The following is a 16,948-nucleotide window of genomic DNA, read 5'->3' on the forward strand; positions in this document are numbered from 1 at the left end:
AGCGCTATTTAAAGAGAGGCTCAAATAGACTCAATGGCCCCAGGTTCACCACACTTACATGTTCTACACGTGCACTAACATGAGAACAGCAGAGAGCTGGCAGGAATAACATAAGTTAACATCAACACCAGATGATTTATTGGAGGACAGTAATTTTCCCTGCTTTTGTGTAACCTCTGGAGACAGCTGATATAATACAGCTAGTCCACCATTACAGCATTGCTGAAATAAGCACCTCATTAAACACAGTAATGAAATGATATTTTATTATAAGCAAAACCAGCTTTTGTATCACCAAGAAACCAGGACCTATAGACTTTTCAAAGAGCTACCCATGTAGAAACTGCTGTACTTAGGAATCAACTTGTACTTGCAATTACAGGAAAAAGCATGGAGTGCTACAAAAAGAAACAAAATCAAACCCAAAAATAATCAGAAAAAAAATGCAGATCTCACATTAATTATGTAAAATCTGCAACTTCCTGGTCCTCCAGACACAATAATCACTAGCTCCAATTCACAGTACTCCAAAATAAAAGCCACTGCTAGTTCAAACTTTCTCAACATTTTCTGCTTACCAGTTCTAGACACGCAGTTTGTCAAAGACAATCTACTAGTCCACACAGAGTGCTCTTCAGAACCATTTTAGTATTTCCTTCTTCCAAAAAAGAAAACAATGCAAAGTCATCGAGTACATATACTGTATATCTTTGGGGAGAAACAGAAAAAAAAAGGAGGCTCTGATGCAGTGAGGAAGCTATGTAGACAACTCATAGGCAACAGCAGAAACATCCAAGAAGTCTGGAGAAAAGCAGGAAACTTTCTTCAGTATTCTGCATCAAAAGGGTAGTCCTTGTGATTTTTGCACCTGAAGGAAATAAAAAAGGAAAGATTATCTCATGTCTGAAAAAGATCATCAAGCTCAGCTCCTGTCCCTGCATATGGCAACCCCAAGGCTTTGTAAACAACTAATTGAAGGTTTCACTGTTTACTGCCAGGAAAACCTTTCTTGCAGCCTTCCCACAAAGATTTCATGTCTGGCTTTAGGCTTCCAAGTTGCAAAACTTTATATTACTTTTTGAACATCTACCCACCTTCCCAATCTCTCCTGAAGAACATAGAGTCAGTTTTTGTAATATATGTAGGGATCATGGCAGAAAGACAAGATAATTTCCACAAGCAAAATTAATCAAGAATGAGTCTGTATCACGCTCATTTCTCATGAATAATAAAGCCTCCTGTTGCAATTCTAGCTCCAAAAGTTTCTTGGATATTGAACTGAGAATTAACATGAAGTTTGCTTTATGCTCAACATGATTTGATTTATAACATGAACATTTAAAATCTTACTCTGAAAAGTTGTTTTGAGGATGACCCCCTTTGGAAATTGACTTTGCACATCCTGAACTTCAACCAAGCCTAGTATCTATAACTTCATTAAGTATGACATACTGATAACAGCTTGAAAAAAAGTTGTCACTTACATGGTCATAGCACAGGCTCTCCAGTTTCTATTAAAGCTGAGAATAGTTACCATCTCCTCTTTAGTCAATTCAAAGTCAAATACCTAAAAAGAAAACCAGCTAGAAATCAGGTCTCTGAACAAACCAGAGATTGTAAGCAAATTTACAAAATTAAGGAACAAGTCCATGGTATAAGGATGCTCGTTAGAAGAAACGACTGCTTCATAAAAGAGGAAATGGAAAAAGGCAGCTCTCTGGATTTCTGAAACCACACTAGCTGGAGTTGGGGAGAGGGAGGAATTAAAAAAAAATTAAAAAAATCTCAAGCTGGAGTTACATGTGCCAGTTGTTTTAAACAGCTTGGAGAGCACTCCATGTTGCAGAATGCCTCCACCCTCCATTTGTGAGGGTTGTATTCCAGAGGAACATCTACAATACTTTCATATTCCACCTAACGTAACTAAGTGTCCTCCAAAACCCTAATACTTTCAGTCAAGGATCACTGAATCAAGAGCAGCAACATAGTTTATGGACACCAAGACTATTTTCTGAACGGTCCTTGCTCTACATAAGCCTTGTGTTGTGCTACTGCACTCAGGCTCCCAACAAGCTGCGCCAGCTGGTTCATCCACATGACACAAAACAGGAAGCATCACATAACGTGACTGCTAAGATCGCCAGAATACTGTTTGCAAAAGCTTTACTCACTCCTGCTCTCCAACTGTAATCTTAAGTTTAGCCCTCAGTAGACTGAAAGTAAACATACAGAGAGAAAAAGCCCAGTCATAGAATCAGAGTTGTTTTAGTTGGAAAAGACATTTAAGATCACAAAGTCCAAACATTAGCTCAGCACTGTCCAGTCTACCTCTAAACCACGTCCCTAGGAACCTCATCTACACACCTTTTAAATACCTCCAGGGATGGCAACTCAACCACTTCCCTGGGCAGCCTGCGTAGCCGTGATCCTTTCTCATTTTTCCCTAAGTCTTCTTGCCTGAGGAGGACTCAGCAAGGGTGAGAAAGATCACTGCTCACTCCATAAGGGGAAGGCATGCTGTCCCTTAACGTGCCACATACACCCACGTCACTTGTCATTACTCACCTTGAAGTTCTCCACAATGCGCTGTGGTGTGACAGACTTCGGAATCACAATCACATTTCTCTGGATGTGGAACCGAATGAGAACCTGCAAGAGGCACATCACCAAGTCTGAGAGAACAGCTTTTGTTCTGTGGCAAGCAGAACCTGATACAAGTTGTTTGCTGTAAACTGTGTAATTCAGCAGAAGTAACCCATTTCTGCAGAGTTGTATTTTAAGTTGTACTGGAATTCTAAGCAGCACTTTCTGAAGTGCAAATACAGAAGTGGTGGAGCCCCACAGAGAATGCCTCCCTTCCTATTCAGTTTAGGGATACTCAGTTCCTTTCTTTCCCACCTAGGCTTTTATCAGACTTTACAAGGAAGGGTTCACTTCTCTGCAACAGAACTTAAAATAAGAAGATTGAAACATCACAGCATCTGAAGACAGATCAAGAAAACATTCCTTTTTGACAGTCAGAGCGCCCTTACAAGCATATATTGAAGGTCACATAGTAAACATACTTGTGTTGCTACTTAACACCACAGAAGAGCACCACAGTTGACAGGAAACAAAGAGCCAGCCTGTCCTTTACTTTATCATTAGCTGTCCTGTGTTACAGGAAGGGGTACCCACCATCCAGCAGCTACATACCTGTGCTGGGGTTTTGTTGTGCTTGGTTGCAATCTCTTTGATCTTGGGGTCATCCAGAAGAGAAGGATCCTCTGGTGTAGCCCTACACAGAGGGAATAAGGTCAGTGGCAAGAAACCTCTATAGATCTACCCTAGCAAAGATCTGTATCTGGATGAATAATTAATGGTGCACTAGTTTCCAAGCATAATCCACATCAACTCCCTTGCAAAGTAATCTCACCATGGTCTGTCAGGAGAGCCAAGGGGACTGTATGCTGTCACAGCAATCCCTTTGGATTGACAGTACTTGATCAGCTTCTCCTGGGTAAGGTATGGATGACATTCAATCTGCCAATATAAGAGTACAAAGACTGACAGTTACTTAACTGTTTTAACATTTTAGGTATGAGTTTTAAATCAAATCAAAGGTTGGTTTTTGTTCTTAGTCTCTGTGCAGTATTATGCAGCCTTTATTTTCTGGATGCAACCACCCCCTTTCTACTACTGGTAGTAGTTCTCGCAGTGAAGGATCCAAGGGCTACAACACCACTCCTTTAACCTTTGCTGGTCCATATAATCTCTAACATATGTGATCACCAGCTACATAATTGCTTAAATGGGACAGTTCCATAAAACGCACCCAACAGAACTGTAAAAATCAGAACAATAGGATAACAAACCAGTAAAGTACAAAGTTCTCTAGCTCTCTCTCCAGTTTTTACAACTATCATATGAACTTCGACGCCAGTATTGTTTAATTCATTTTTATTTGCTTTGTGTCAGTACTCACACAGAATGTCTCTAGTCTGTAAACAGTGAGAATGGCTAACTGTGACAGATTTTAGACCTTCATCTTACTGTTCATTACAGACTTTTTACATATGCATGTGTACTTACCATGGACTTCCACAGGAATATCTAAATCACAGAGTCCTTAACAATGTATCTGTATTCTGGCAAGATAATGCATATATTTGCTGTATGGAACAGGAATTATTCATGTGTCAGGAGACAGCAAATGAACATGATTATTTGATACTCTGCATAGAGGGACTTCCAGGATAGTTTCACACCATGGAACACTACTTTTCTTTCAGCAGGCAACATGAAGAGCCTTTTTTAACTACACTGTAATTGGAGCTTTCTGCAGCCTGCTGCTGCATTCTGAGGGAAGACCTTGGAAACTTGTGCTGCTGGCAGGTGGAGGGAGCAAGAGAGTGCAAAACATGGGATCAGTTTACAGCCTTGAGTACTTTATTTGTGGTTCCAGCTGCTTGATGTTACCAGAAGCATGCATGGCTGTTTCCCTTCCAGGGCATGTTGGAATATTAGACAAAACAACTCAATTTTTTGGACATATTTATTTTGCTCCAGCAGCTCCAGAAACACAGCTACTCAAGAGTAAAAGATCAGCTGGTTATTTTCTCAAGTATTCAAAAGGTAGAATTTATGTGATGTAAGCAAGGGAAAGCCATCCACTGGCACTCAGGTTGAAAAACATCTGAGCTACATTAGCTAGTCTTATGTTTGGACCACAGTGAAAAGCCTATGATGTAAATTTGAACAAGTATTTTAAACTAGTGCAATCAACACTGTGTGATAATGATGAAGTACTGAAGAGTCATTTCCTTACTGAACTAAGTACTTGTATCACTGTAATGTAATTACTACCTTGCCAGTGGGAACACTGACTGCATTCAAGTTGAGAATGGGAATGACATCAAATATAGGGGATTACACATGAAATATGTACATAAAGTGTTTGCAGAAAGCACTATCACTATCAGGCCAACCGTTAAGTGTTAATAACAGACCAGCTTTCAGGCTTGCAAGCATTTCTTCAGAAGCAGTAAGCTTTGAAGGACAGGGACCAAAGACCCACTGCTCTGACCTTAACTTGATTAATTAGAGTTCGAGAACATTTGCAAATGTGAGAGATAAGGTCAGTGACCTCTATGCAAGAGACAAGGGTAACTTGAGTATCCTAGAAGTATACTGAGACCCATAATGAAAATAAACACTAGAGAATTATCAAGTTTGTACTTGTCAGAATGTTTCAGTTTTACCTTGAAAAACCTTCCAGAGAACAATCCTATTAGCTTTCTGAAGAAAGGTGCTAAAAATCCCTTTTAGTACATACGCTCAAGCTGCCACAATAAATTGACCAGTTCTTGTAACCAGGTATCAATAATCGAGACTGCAGTCCTTCAAAAGCCACAGAAGAGTTTAGATAGAACCCACAGGTGTCTACCCTGCAACCTGTCCTCTTCAACAACTTGCACCAGGCTATAATCTTGCGAAATTTGCAGGTGATGCCAAACTCGGGGAGGATCAGTCAATACACTGAAGGGCAGGGCTGCAACTTCAGAGAGACCCACTCAGGCAGGAAGAACAGGCCAACAAAAACCTTATGAAATTCAACACAGCTGCACACAGAGCTCTGCACCTGGTAAAGAAAAGCCCCTAGCAGTAACAGAGGCTGGAGCCTGACTACCTGGAAAGCAACTCTGCTAGAAACAACCTGGGGGCCATTTTAGGCTGAGCTGAACATGAGCCAGCAGTGAGCCCTGGCAGCAGCAACACAGCCAGTAAACTGTGGGAAGTGATCATATACCTCTACACAGCACTCACCAGACCACCTTTATAATACTGTGCCCAGTCTTCCCCCTCACCAGCCCCCTCAATAGAAGAAAGACTGACAAGCTGTCACAAATTCAGCAGAGGGCCACCAGGATGGCTGGAGAACCTGCTGTATTGAGAAAGGCTGAGGGAATTAGGCTTGTTCAGCTTGGAGAAGGGAAGGCTTCAGGTCTCCTAGTAGCAGCTATTCAATACCTAGAAGGTAATCCAAAGACACACCAAGCATTTCTGTGGCACATGGAAGGACAAGAGACAACAGGTATAGGCTGAAACAAGACAGGTTGAGACCAGATGTAAGACAACTCCCTCCTTTCCCCATACACCCAAGGCAGGGGCTCAGGCAGGGGAGCACACTGCCTAGAGAGGCTGTGCAGTCTCCATCCTTGCAAGTTTTCAAGACAGATAAAGCCCTGCACAACCTGGTTTGATTTCACAGCTCACACTGCTGAGAGCTGTGAATTACAGCAGATTAACTACCAAGGTCTCCTGCCATCTGACTTTTCCTAAGATTTTATCCAAGTGCTGTCTATATATTGCAACTCTATTTTCACCTTTCTCCCAACCATCACTGAGTCTGTAAGCAGTCCATAAACTATGTTCCTGTTCAGTCCTCTCAGTCATCAGCAACAGGAACTGACTCCTCCACAAAAGAGTTGTGAAAGGGTCATCCAGTTCTCTGTTAGGTCCTCACATACGCATTTAGTTTTACTCTACTTCAACGAAGTTCTTAAGGCTCATCTGAATTTCCCCCCATACTTCCCCCTTGCCCCCCAAAAAAGGGATTTTGGATCTGCTCCTTGCCAGATTTCCAAACAGTAGAGTAGAAAGTCCATAAAAAAAACCAGCACCTTGTGCATCCAGTAGTAGTTAAAGGGTGCGACTGAAAGAACATGCTATGTCTACTCCTTTCTCTCTTTCCAAAACTTTATTTCATATTAAGATCTCAGTAATTCTTTGAAAAAAGAAAATACACCACACAAACACCACCAAAATATTTGCCTGCTGTCATTTTGCAGCTTACCTGGTTATTTGCAGGCTTGTATTTCAGTCCCGGCTTGTTCAAGATTCTTTCAATCTGGTCATGGTTAAAGTTGGAGATACCAATGGCTTTTACCAGACCAGCATCCATCAGCTCTTCCATAGCCTAAAAGAAAGAAGCACAAAGTCAGCATCTCATATACGTGACAGGGCTCAAAGAACACATTCTTCTTGACACAGCTTATTCTCTTCATGAGAAACAGAATAAACATTTAGATTTTCAGAGCTCAAGTTCCAGGAAAAAGACCAGAGCATTAGTATGTTTGTGCCATGTCTCCCATTTCAAAGACTCATTATTTGAGATTGTAGAAATTCACAGCAAGTTAGAAGTAGACAATAATGATACCCAACAATCCACTACCGTACCAATGAGTCCTTCTGAGTAGTTCAGTATACATGAGACAATTTATACTGCTGAAGGTAATGAAAACAGAGACTGCTGAGGACAGAAGACATTCTTCTGCTGTGACTGAGCTTACCTCCCATGTATGTAGAATATCTGTGTTGCTGGGTATTGCCATACCTTTGTCATCTGTGGGAAACAGCTCCTCTCCTACCTGTCAGTAAGAAAGAAAATGCTTGAATCGCTGGGCTACCACCAACTGAAGACCGTGATACTACAAACTCCTACTGCAGGACATACTAATACTTATTATCTACATATGTGTTAGATAATACTAATATTCATAATCCACATTCTTCAGTCTTCTGCTTTCACATGGGATTACAGCAGTTTGCCCACAGCCATCCCAATAAGGACAGGTACTTCTGCTGGACACTATGTCCTCTGGTTCATCAAAATACATATTGTACAACATAACTCTCCACTTGTAGAATTATAGCCAGCTTACAAGTTCACTTTCAGCATTAAAATACACAGTTCTTACATTAAAATATTGAAGTGTTTTAATAAAATGTGTAATAAAGACCTGGAACATGTTCTGTTTATATTAGACCAGATCTGCTGACAGGTGTTTAATGGAGAGACTCATTGTTTAAGTTGCTGGCATAGGGAATGTTAACACAGCCCGCGTCCCAGTTAGGACTACATACCAGGTATCAACTTCATTCAAAACCAGTTGTTTCCTACTGATACCTTATTACACCATAACACATTTTCACTTTGATATTTCTGCCCATAGAAAACTAATCTTAAAAATACAGATGCTATGAAAAAGTTGCTGCCAGAAGCAACACTTAAAAAGAAGATTTTTGATCAGGCTCTAACAGAAAGACTAAGCTTCGGAATACTCAAACCGAGACATCCGTTCCTTTGCATGCAGTCAGTAACAAAGTTAGGAACTAAAAAGCTTCACCTTTTGAAATCCAAGGTCTGTGGAACACTAAGGCCCCTACAGCAAAGGTCAGTTCAATCTGTACTGTATTAAAGGACTCAGTGATTAAAGACAGAAATGGAAGACAAACATTATCTTTTTCTGTGATTCTGTAACATGCAGACAAAAGAAGTTCTGTCAGGCAGCAAAGCACAGCCCTCCTTCCCACAAAGAGGGAAGCACATTATTGTCAGTTGAGCATACTTTGGATTTGTAGAACACACAGGCAATAATTAAAAGAAGAGCAATATAACTGATGCTTGCAGCAGGGAAACCCACCCCCAGTTCAAAGTCTACTCCTTCCATGACCAAAGGGCAGAGGATGCTGTGCAAGCAGAAACTACAAAGGTAGGGATCAGTAGCCTGGATCACAAGGCCAGAGTAAAGCTCAGCACCAGAGGAAGGCTGGTACAGACACATGATGATCTGTGTCAACTGGGGCAATTACTGGGTTCTAGAGCCATACAGCTCTTCAAAGCTGCCAGTCGCAACAGACAAAGCTAAATGCATTGCTGTTCCTGTACCTTAAAACCAAAAGGCCAGTGGATGAGGTAGAGATCCAGGTAATCCAGCTTCAGGGCAGCAAGAGTCTTCTGGCAGGCTCCCTTCACCAGAGGCTTGTCATGAAATGTGCACCACAGCTAGAGACAAAAAGCCAAGGCACACTGTGACTTTGTAGTTTAAAACACCTGGAACCCTACTGCCCTAGTCAGGAGAGTGCCTGTCCCCTTTGGAAGGTAATGTGGAATCAGGTCATCCTACTGATCTTCAAACAGGGCTTGCTCTGTGAGGAAGGCTGGCCCATGATGCTGAGGGTATTGGCAGTACACACCACTGAATGGCAGTAGTCTAGTTCCACTAATTAAGACCTCATTTAAAAACCACCACAGATGTTGCATGAAAGAGGACAGCATAACTTCAAGCCAGGAAAAATTCAAAGCATTACCCATGTCAGTGGTACATACTCTAAATAATTCTCCACATAGGATGAGACAACATAGGAAGCTTGTCTCAGGAGTGGCCTAAATGATGTTCTGAATTGTTCCATGCTGTACTACAGAGTAGGAAATGCAAAGAACTGGGGGGTTACTATGAAAAAAAACAGGTGTCTCTTGGGATTCTATACCACCAGATCCATACCTTACTGACAATGAAGAGATCTTCTCGTTTCACAACACCTTCCTTGATTTTTTGCTGGATCCCGTCCCCAACTTCATTTTCATTTTGGTACACATAAGCACAATCGAAGTGGCGGTACCCAGCATCAATAGCAGCCATCACTGCAGCTGTTACTTTCCCTGCTGGGGACTGAAAAAATAACATCCAAGAAACTCTAATCAATATAAATATATTCAATAACTTTTTCCCCCTCATCACAAGAGGGACATAGAGATACTAGAGAGGGTACAGAGGAGAGCAATGAAGCTGGTGAAGGGCCTGGAGCAGCTGAGGGAACTGGGGCTGTTTAGCCTTGAAAAGAAGAGACTGAGGTGAGAACTTATCACTGTCTACAACTACCTAACAGGAGATGGTATCATCAAGGATGTTTGTCTCTTCTCCCACATAAGAAGACAAGAGGAAATGGCCTCAAGTAATGCCAGTGGAGGTTTAGATTGGATATTAGGGAAAAATTCTTCACAGAAAGGGTTGTCAGGCATTGGAACAGGGTGCCCAGGGAAGTGGTTGAGTCACCATCCCTAAAGGTGTTCAAAAGCCATTTAGACGAGGTTCTGAGGGACATGGTTTAGTGCTAGAGTTCAGCTAGGATTGGACTCGATCCTGACGGTCTCTTCCAACTGAAATGACTATGAAAATCAATAAAGTGCCCCCACACAAAGCAATCCTCCAATTAAAATAAAACAAAAACCACCAACAGCATCAAAAAACACCAGAATTTTCCCCTACAGCATTCCTGAGTGAGTATACATCCCGAGTGCAGGCTCTCGAACGGAAAGGGAGCCTCCAGCTGTTCTTCTGCCACCCCACTCCCACGCAGGGCTCAGCACAACAGCCCTCCACGAGCTCCAACACCAGGACCGTTCTCTAGAGCCAGGCCAAGGCTTCCTCGCTTCCCAAAACTGCTTCTCAGAGAAGACTCCGCAGCTGCCAGCCGGGAGGGATTTAGCCCAGCGGAACGGCCTCAGCGACCCACGTCCCTGGAGGCAGAGCCCTACAGCCGTGCAGAGGGGCAGCCTCGGTGCTAAAGGCCGCAGCAGCACCGCCGTTCCGAGCCGGGAACCACCGCAGCGGCCCGGCTGCGATGTCGGTGCCACCAGCAGCGCTGCGCCCAGGGCCAGGATGGCGGTGGCGATAAGCCCCAAGCCAGGCCGAGCTCCGACGCCGACCGCGCCCGCAGGGGCCGGGCCGCCCCCGGCCGCACTTCTTCTGCCCACAGCGCGGGGCCGGGATAGCGCGCCCGTCCCGCACGGCGGTAGCGGGCAGGGCAGGGCAGGGCCAGGCCCAGCACGGCCAGGCCCAGCACCGCCGGCCCCAGCCGCCCTCCCGCCGCCAGAAAGCCCCGTTACCTTCCAGGTGCCCAGCCCCAGGATGGGCATCTTGGCGCCGGTGTTCAGCTGCACGTACGTCGCCATGACCCCACACACCGCCCGAGAGCACCGCAGCAACAACAGCTGCCGTCCCAGCGCCTTTAGTAGCGGCCGGGCCCGCCCCGCCCCGCCGCGCTGCGCCGCCGAGGAGGGGATGGCGGGGCGGTGCTGGCGCTGTACCCCTGAGCGCAGCTGTGCGGATGGGGCTCGGAGCCTGTACAGCCTATGGCGGGGGTGTAAGGGCTGAAGGAGTCTGCGTCTGTGAGCCCTGGCGCCGGGGTGAGCGTCAAGCAGCGACTCGGGACGTGTCAGACGGGCCTTAACCCGGAGCTGCTCTGACTTCACATGGAAGGTGTTCGGTCGTGCATTCTCACCCGGCTGATGGCTCTCTGAAATGGAGAAATAAACTTAACAGCAGAGTCAGTTATACTGTTAAGCTGCATTCTTTATTTTATCAGCACTGGGAAACACTGGGGGTCATCCTCCATAAGTGCTCCAAAGACTGGATGCTCTTGCATTGCTTATATTTGTATAATTGTTACATATGCATTACAATTTTTGAAAATTTTTACGTGCAGTACATCTATACTAAGAAATAATTGGTGATGTTAGTTATAATTGTTTAGTTTCTTAATTTATTAGTTAAATACAAACTGAGCACTCTGCTTCTAAACAATGTATCGCTTAATTTTCTGTCTCCCTCTCGTTATGCAGAAGGATCTAAAACTTGAAAACTATCCCCTCGTTTTGCAGATGGTCAGAAAACATTTATCTCATGTTAATTGGTTAATGATGGGTACATCTTCTATAACTTAATCACAGTATATATTAATTTGTCAGCTTCTCTTCACCTCCCACAGCACCTGCATCCCTTGATGTCACATCTCAGGTGTCCCTGGGATGGGGATGACAGAGGGCACATGAAACAGAAGTGTTTCCCTGTGCCCTAAGAGCTGTTCGTGGATTGTGAGTCTCAGGCCAAGGTAGGGCTGAGCCCTTTGGCTGGAACAACATGTCCCCATGATGGTGGCCAGGGCTGGTCCCCCTTGTCAAAGCCTTTTGACCTTGTGTGCTGATACAGTAAGATGACTAGAGAAACCTCCACGTGGCTGGCTTGTGAGAGTGGGAGCACCCTCTTCCCTGCTCCAGATGGAACAAACGCAGCTTCCACTTCAAGGGGAGGTGAGCTGTGGCTTGGGAGTAATTTAGGATAACGTGAGTTTAAAAAAAGAACTTTATTTTTGATGGTGGGAAAGGGTTTTTTTAAGGTATTTTGGAAGCTGCAGAAGAGAAATGGTGACTTTTTAATGAGTGACATAACGACTAAATTCTCCCTTGGTCTTTAGGGAGGTGCTGAGGGCATTTCAGAATAAAATGTGCAATTATAACCATACGTGGTAGGTGACCAGTAATCTCACATCAGAAACTGTCTGAAATTTTTGCAAACAAGCATACGCTGTTCTGCTAAAGAGGTCGCAGTGCAATGGAAAAAACCAAACTCACCCGGGAGGCTTTGCTGCTTACTCACACGTGAAGTTTCTCCAGGTGTGAGCATTTGCTCTTGGTGCCTCTCCCACAGCACAGGCCTGTGGTCTCTGCAGCTTTCTATTTTTTGCTCCATTTAACTAAGGGCAGGCGAGGTAATTGATTTTCCTCTTTAATGTTCCTCCTGTTTTGTGTCAGTGCCATCAGCTGTCCCCGGCAGGATGCGAATGTGTTTTCACTTGGATCACAAAACAGTTATATAACTTGGTGCTTATCTCTTACCGTTTGAGTTTGGTTTTCTCTGGCAGTTTCTTTTCGGAGAGTTGCCTCCATCTTATCAGAAGAGGTTTCAGGCAGAAGTTTTGTATTTTGTTTTTTGCTGTTGGCTCTCCTGAATGGGAGACTTTCTCCTTACAGCTGTAGGGCAAGTCAGTTTTCCTCTATTTACCTCTTGCAAGGGCCTGGTGGGGGCCATCACATGGTGGCAGGGCCTTGGAGGAAGATTAAGTACTGTACATGTCACCGGGTGATGGTCATCCTAGTAAATCTTGTGAGCTGGGTCCTTGGTAATAACATGGCTGGTTGGTGTTGTTTGGTTTTTTATTTTTTTCCTGTGTGTGGGTTTTTCTGTTGTTGTTGTTTTTGTTGTTGCTGTTGTGTGTTTTTGTTTTTGTTTTTTTTTTACAGTGAGTGCTGGCAATGAGAAATTGTATGGGGGAGGAATTTTGTATATATATTTTTTTTTTTAAATTTTTGTCCGTGTGTGAGGCCTTGCACTGAAACAGGATGTGTAGTACACTGAGTTTTTCGATTTGTTTTGCTGGCTTTGCATTTAGCATTTGCAATTCCACCATAAACTGTAACTGGAGACTAGCAGCGTTTAGCTTCTGAGAAGAACAGGGTCCAATATAATGGAAGTGGTTATGTCCTTGTGGAGACAGTCTTTACCAGCAGAGACCCTGTGGCCTGCTGGAAAAGCACAAAGTAAGGAGGTGACAGAGTCTCAAAGTGTGATCATCTTGACTCCTAAGGGGGAGAGCCACAGGGCTTTGCAGCTTTAGGGGTACTGGCAGATACACGCCTAGTTAAAGCCAGTGTTCTGAGGTGAGGGCATATGGATTTCAAGCTCGAACCCCAGGGAAGGGCAGTGTGAACTTCTGCCTTGCTTGGAGCCTTTTTAAAAGCTCTCCTTTTAAGGGGGATTTGTCTTGCTCCATGGGGTTCTCCAGTTCAACCTCTGGTTGGCAGTAGGCAGATCTGAGGGTCTTGGCTGAACCTGACTGTAGGAGACCTTGGCCTCTTTCTCCCTCTGGGCTCAAATTAAGCCAGGACCATATTTTGGTGGATCTCCCGTCTTCTCACAGTTCATGAAGCTTTTTTGTCTTCACCCTGGTATTTGTCCATTAATCCCAGCTGCTTAAAAAGCAGGCCCTGGGCACAACTGAGCACTGAGGAAGCATTCCTGCTGCACAGAGCAGTTACCATGTGGGAATAGCAGGCTTAACCCAGCACAGGAGACCTGTGCAGGAGCAAACCATGAACTGCCCTGGAGCAGTGAGAATGGGTTTCAGAGGGCTCCAAAGTTGGTGCTGCCGCCTAGGGTGACTGAGCTCCAGCTATGTGAAAAGCCCACCTGGCCTTTGCGATCCCCCTGCCAGGAGAGAAGGAGGATGGCAGCTCATCCTGACAGGGCTGCCTGCTCGGGGGTCAGCAGCCTGTGTCACCCCTGCTGGGCAGTGGCAGCCCTGAGGACAGCAGCCACGGGGGCAGCATCTCACCCACCTACCTGGGAGCACTAGGACACAGTAAACAGGGCTGAGCAGTGAAGAGAAGTGCCAGGCACTCAGCACCATCCTCTGAGCTGCCCTCACCTTAGGGGAGGGACTGATATGCACTGGGTGGAAATGGGGGAAGTGGAGAAAAGGACAGGGAGGGGATTGATGTTTGACTTAGACAGAGGCGGGGGAAGGGGGAGAAAGGCTTTTACTAACATTTGTTTTTCTGTGTTCTTTCCCCCCACCTTAGTACTTGAATTGATGATATGAAATTTGTGTGAATTGGTGATAAATCAGCTGAGATTGCCCTGTGAGGAGAATGTTTTGCCCTGGGATGGTAGCTGTTGCAGCAAGTGTGGGACACACGGCACTGTCATGGCCCAGAACTGGAGTAATGAGAGAGACTCTGAAAGGAGCCATGGTTTTGGTCCTGAGAATACACAGTGGTGGAAGCAGTGCAGCCCACATGTGTCCAGGAGTGAGTGCAGACAGTGTGTGTACAGCTGGAGAAAGGAGGGACCTGGGGAGACCATTGCTGGGTGGGAAGGTGATTGGGAAGAGGTAGACAGATGGCTCCTCCAAGCCTCAGAGAGACCAGGGCTGCGTAGCAGAGTGAGGGAGTCAGGCTGATGATCTTTTTTCAGAGCAGGGTGCATTAGCAGGTGCTCAGGGCAAAGGGGAGAAGTGAGTAGTTAATAGTAATGAACTGGCCAGATGGAAAACTGTGTGCCAGGTGGGCCGGGCTGCAGCTGCAGGAGCAGCAAGTGGTCTTAAACTGATTGCCTGAGAGGGGACCCTGGCACCTCTGGGCAGGGGGGGAATGAGATGGGAGTGCTGCTCAGAGCGTGAGCATTCTCCATAGTCCTTTGCTCAGAGTGAGATTACATAAATGCCGAATACTTGCAGCAACTGGTGCCCCTGCAGTGACTGTGGTGGTCCTGCGAAGCCAGACCAAATGGGATTACAGGTTTTGTCTTGGGAGAGCAAAGTTCTGGGGAGTTTGGTCTCTATACTACTTGTAAGCACTGCTCTGCACAAGAGAGAAGGGCTTTGGGATCCCCTAGTGAAGAACTGTGTGGAGCAATGGCCAGATCTTGCTGATCCCATGGGGTATGAGATATCCCCACAGAATGACTGTGAAGAAGGTAATAGACTGCAGTTGCTTGGACTGCTGGATTGTGTTTACAGGCAAGGGGGAAAGGACCCTGAAAAAGTGGTGATTGCTGATGCCATAGCCCGAGAGCTCCAAGGTTTGAGCACTGTTACTACTGCCCCTCCAGTACTGCCTGATTAGCTGGTGGGATGTCAAGGAGTAACTTACATGTATTGTGCTGGAGGGAGCATGCCAGAAGACAAGCAGAAGATTAGCAGCATGGCAAAGGATAATTTTTGGAGTCCAGTAATACGATTGACCTTGGAAAAAGTTTTAGAAGGGGTTGGAAAGTATATGTTAAGATTGCTGCAGTGTTGATCCTGACAGTTTTGTCTGCTGGGGAAGGGGTGCGTTTGTGATGTGTGTTACATTCACACTGATGAGATGCTAACTACACCAGTCTGGTCTGCAGGGTCTGGGGATGGAGTTTATAATGAACACACATTAAAATTGTGATGATGTTAAACGTAAAGCTTATAGAAAGGTCAAACAATTCCTAATATATCTTTCAGTGAGGTGAAGGGCAAAATGTAAAGGACATAAATTGCAGGAGGGTATCAGGGAATGGCAATGGTGACCTACATGGAGACCATGAACTGTGTGGTGCCAGCCAGAACCAATTCCAGCTAGCTCTGAAACCAGTGTAAATACCCTGTCTCATGCCAAAACTTCAGCCTTTGGTGCCTTGGCTTTTGACAGGCTGTTTGAGACATAGGTGCACTCTTTGAAGGAGGTCCATGCTGAAAGGTTCTACTTCTGAAGGGACTGCAGCTGATGCATGAGCTATGCTGGAGCAAGGACATGCCTGAAGGCACTGTGCCCACTGGGTGACCCATGCTGGAGAAGGTGCACCACTGAAGGAAGTGGTCTAAACCGTTGGCTGTCCCTACACCATAGCATATATTGTACCTTTGTTGTTCAATTAAGAATGTGTGTTTGTTCTCAGCAGAGCTATCTCACTTTAGCCTGGTGATTGCTGTGGGTTTTACGGTTTGCTTCATTCAGGAAGCTGTGAAACAAATGTTCTTGGATTACATGTTTATGAATGGAAAGTGGAATTTTTGGAAAGAAGGGGCTAAGGTGCCTCTTTTCCTGAACAAAGGGTTTTACCATTTCTCCATGAAACCCAATGTGCATTTTTAGGATTATATATTTGATCATCTGCCCAGTAGGAGGAAACAGAAAGGTGACACAGCCACAAAAGCAAGTATCTCATCTTGCCCGATGTTGTTAAAGGAACTTCAATTGTTCTGATGGCTTGAGTTTGATTGTTGGGTGAGAAGCTGGTTTGGGGATTGATTCTCTGAGACCTACCCTTGCACATCTTTCTTGTGCCAGGTGTTCTCCAGAGTGGGTGTCCGTGCATGTAGGGCTGTGTGAGGAGCTCAGATGCCCATCTCTGCTGTTCACTGGGCTGCTGGGATTTGTGTCACTGGACTGTGACATCTGGGGCCAGGATCAACTGGAAGCGGAGAGGCCAAAGGAGTTGGTGGGTTCAAGCTCAGGGACCCCAGCTGCAGCCCTGGGGCTGGGGGCAGTGGTGGGAGAGGGTGTCTGCGTTTAAAGGACTGCCAGAGGAGATGATTGGAGCGGGATAGACCTGAGTGCCTACCCTGAGCTGGGTTCCCCGAGGCTCAGAGCATTTGGTGCTGCCCGGGGAACCGGCCCCCGAGGCTGACAGGGCTGGTAGAGGGGGCAGTGATTTGGGCTCAGCGCCAAGGGGACGAGCCTCCCCAACCGGGGGCCAGGCACCCGGGTTGTGTGGCGTGTGAAACGTCCCCCGGCACCGGTGGGGCTGTGGCC

General features: G+C 45.4%; 1 protein-coding gene across 1 annotated transcript; it reads right to left on the reverse strand.

The window, feature by feature from the left end:
* Positions 1 to 244: 244 nt before the first annotated feature.
* LOC136103017 (aldo-keto reductase family 1 member B1-like) lies at positions 245 to 11,010 on the reverse strand. Its single transcript, XM_065840739.2, has 10 exons — positions 10,712 to 11,010; positions 9,327 to 9,494; positions 8,711 to 8,827; positions 7,332 to 7,409; positions 6,836 to 6,958; positions 3,416 to 3,522; positions 3,196 to 3,277; positions 2,566 to 2,649; positions 1,485 to 1,567; positions 245 to 868 (listed from the first exon to the last, which is right to left on the reverse strand). The coding sequence occupies exons 1-10, from the start codon at positions 10,775 to 10,777 to the stop codon at positions 826 to 828; spliced, it is 951 nt and encodes a 316-aa protein (XP_065696811.1). The 5' UTR covers positions 10,778 to 11,010; the 3' UTR covers positions 245 to 825.
* Between the last annotated feature and the right edge of the window lie 5,938 nt (positions 11,011 to 16,948).

This window comes from Patagioenas fasciata, chromosome 1 (assembly GCF_037038585.1).
Source record: "Patagioenas fasciata isolate bPatFas1 chromosome 1, bPatFas1.hap1, whole genome shotgun sequence".
NCBI classification, from domain to species: domain Eukaryota; kingdom Metazoa; phylum Chordata; class Aves; order Columbiformes; family Columbidae; genus Patagioenas; species Patagioenas fasciata.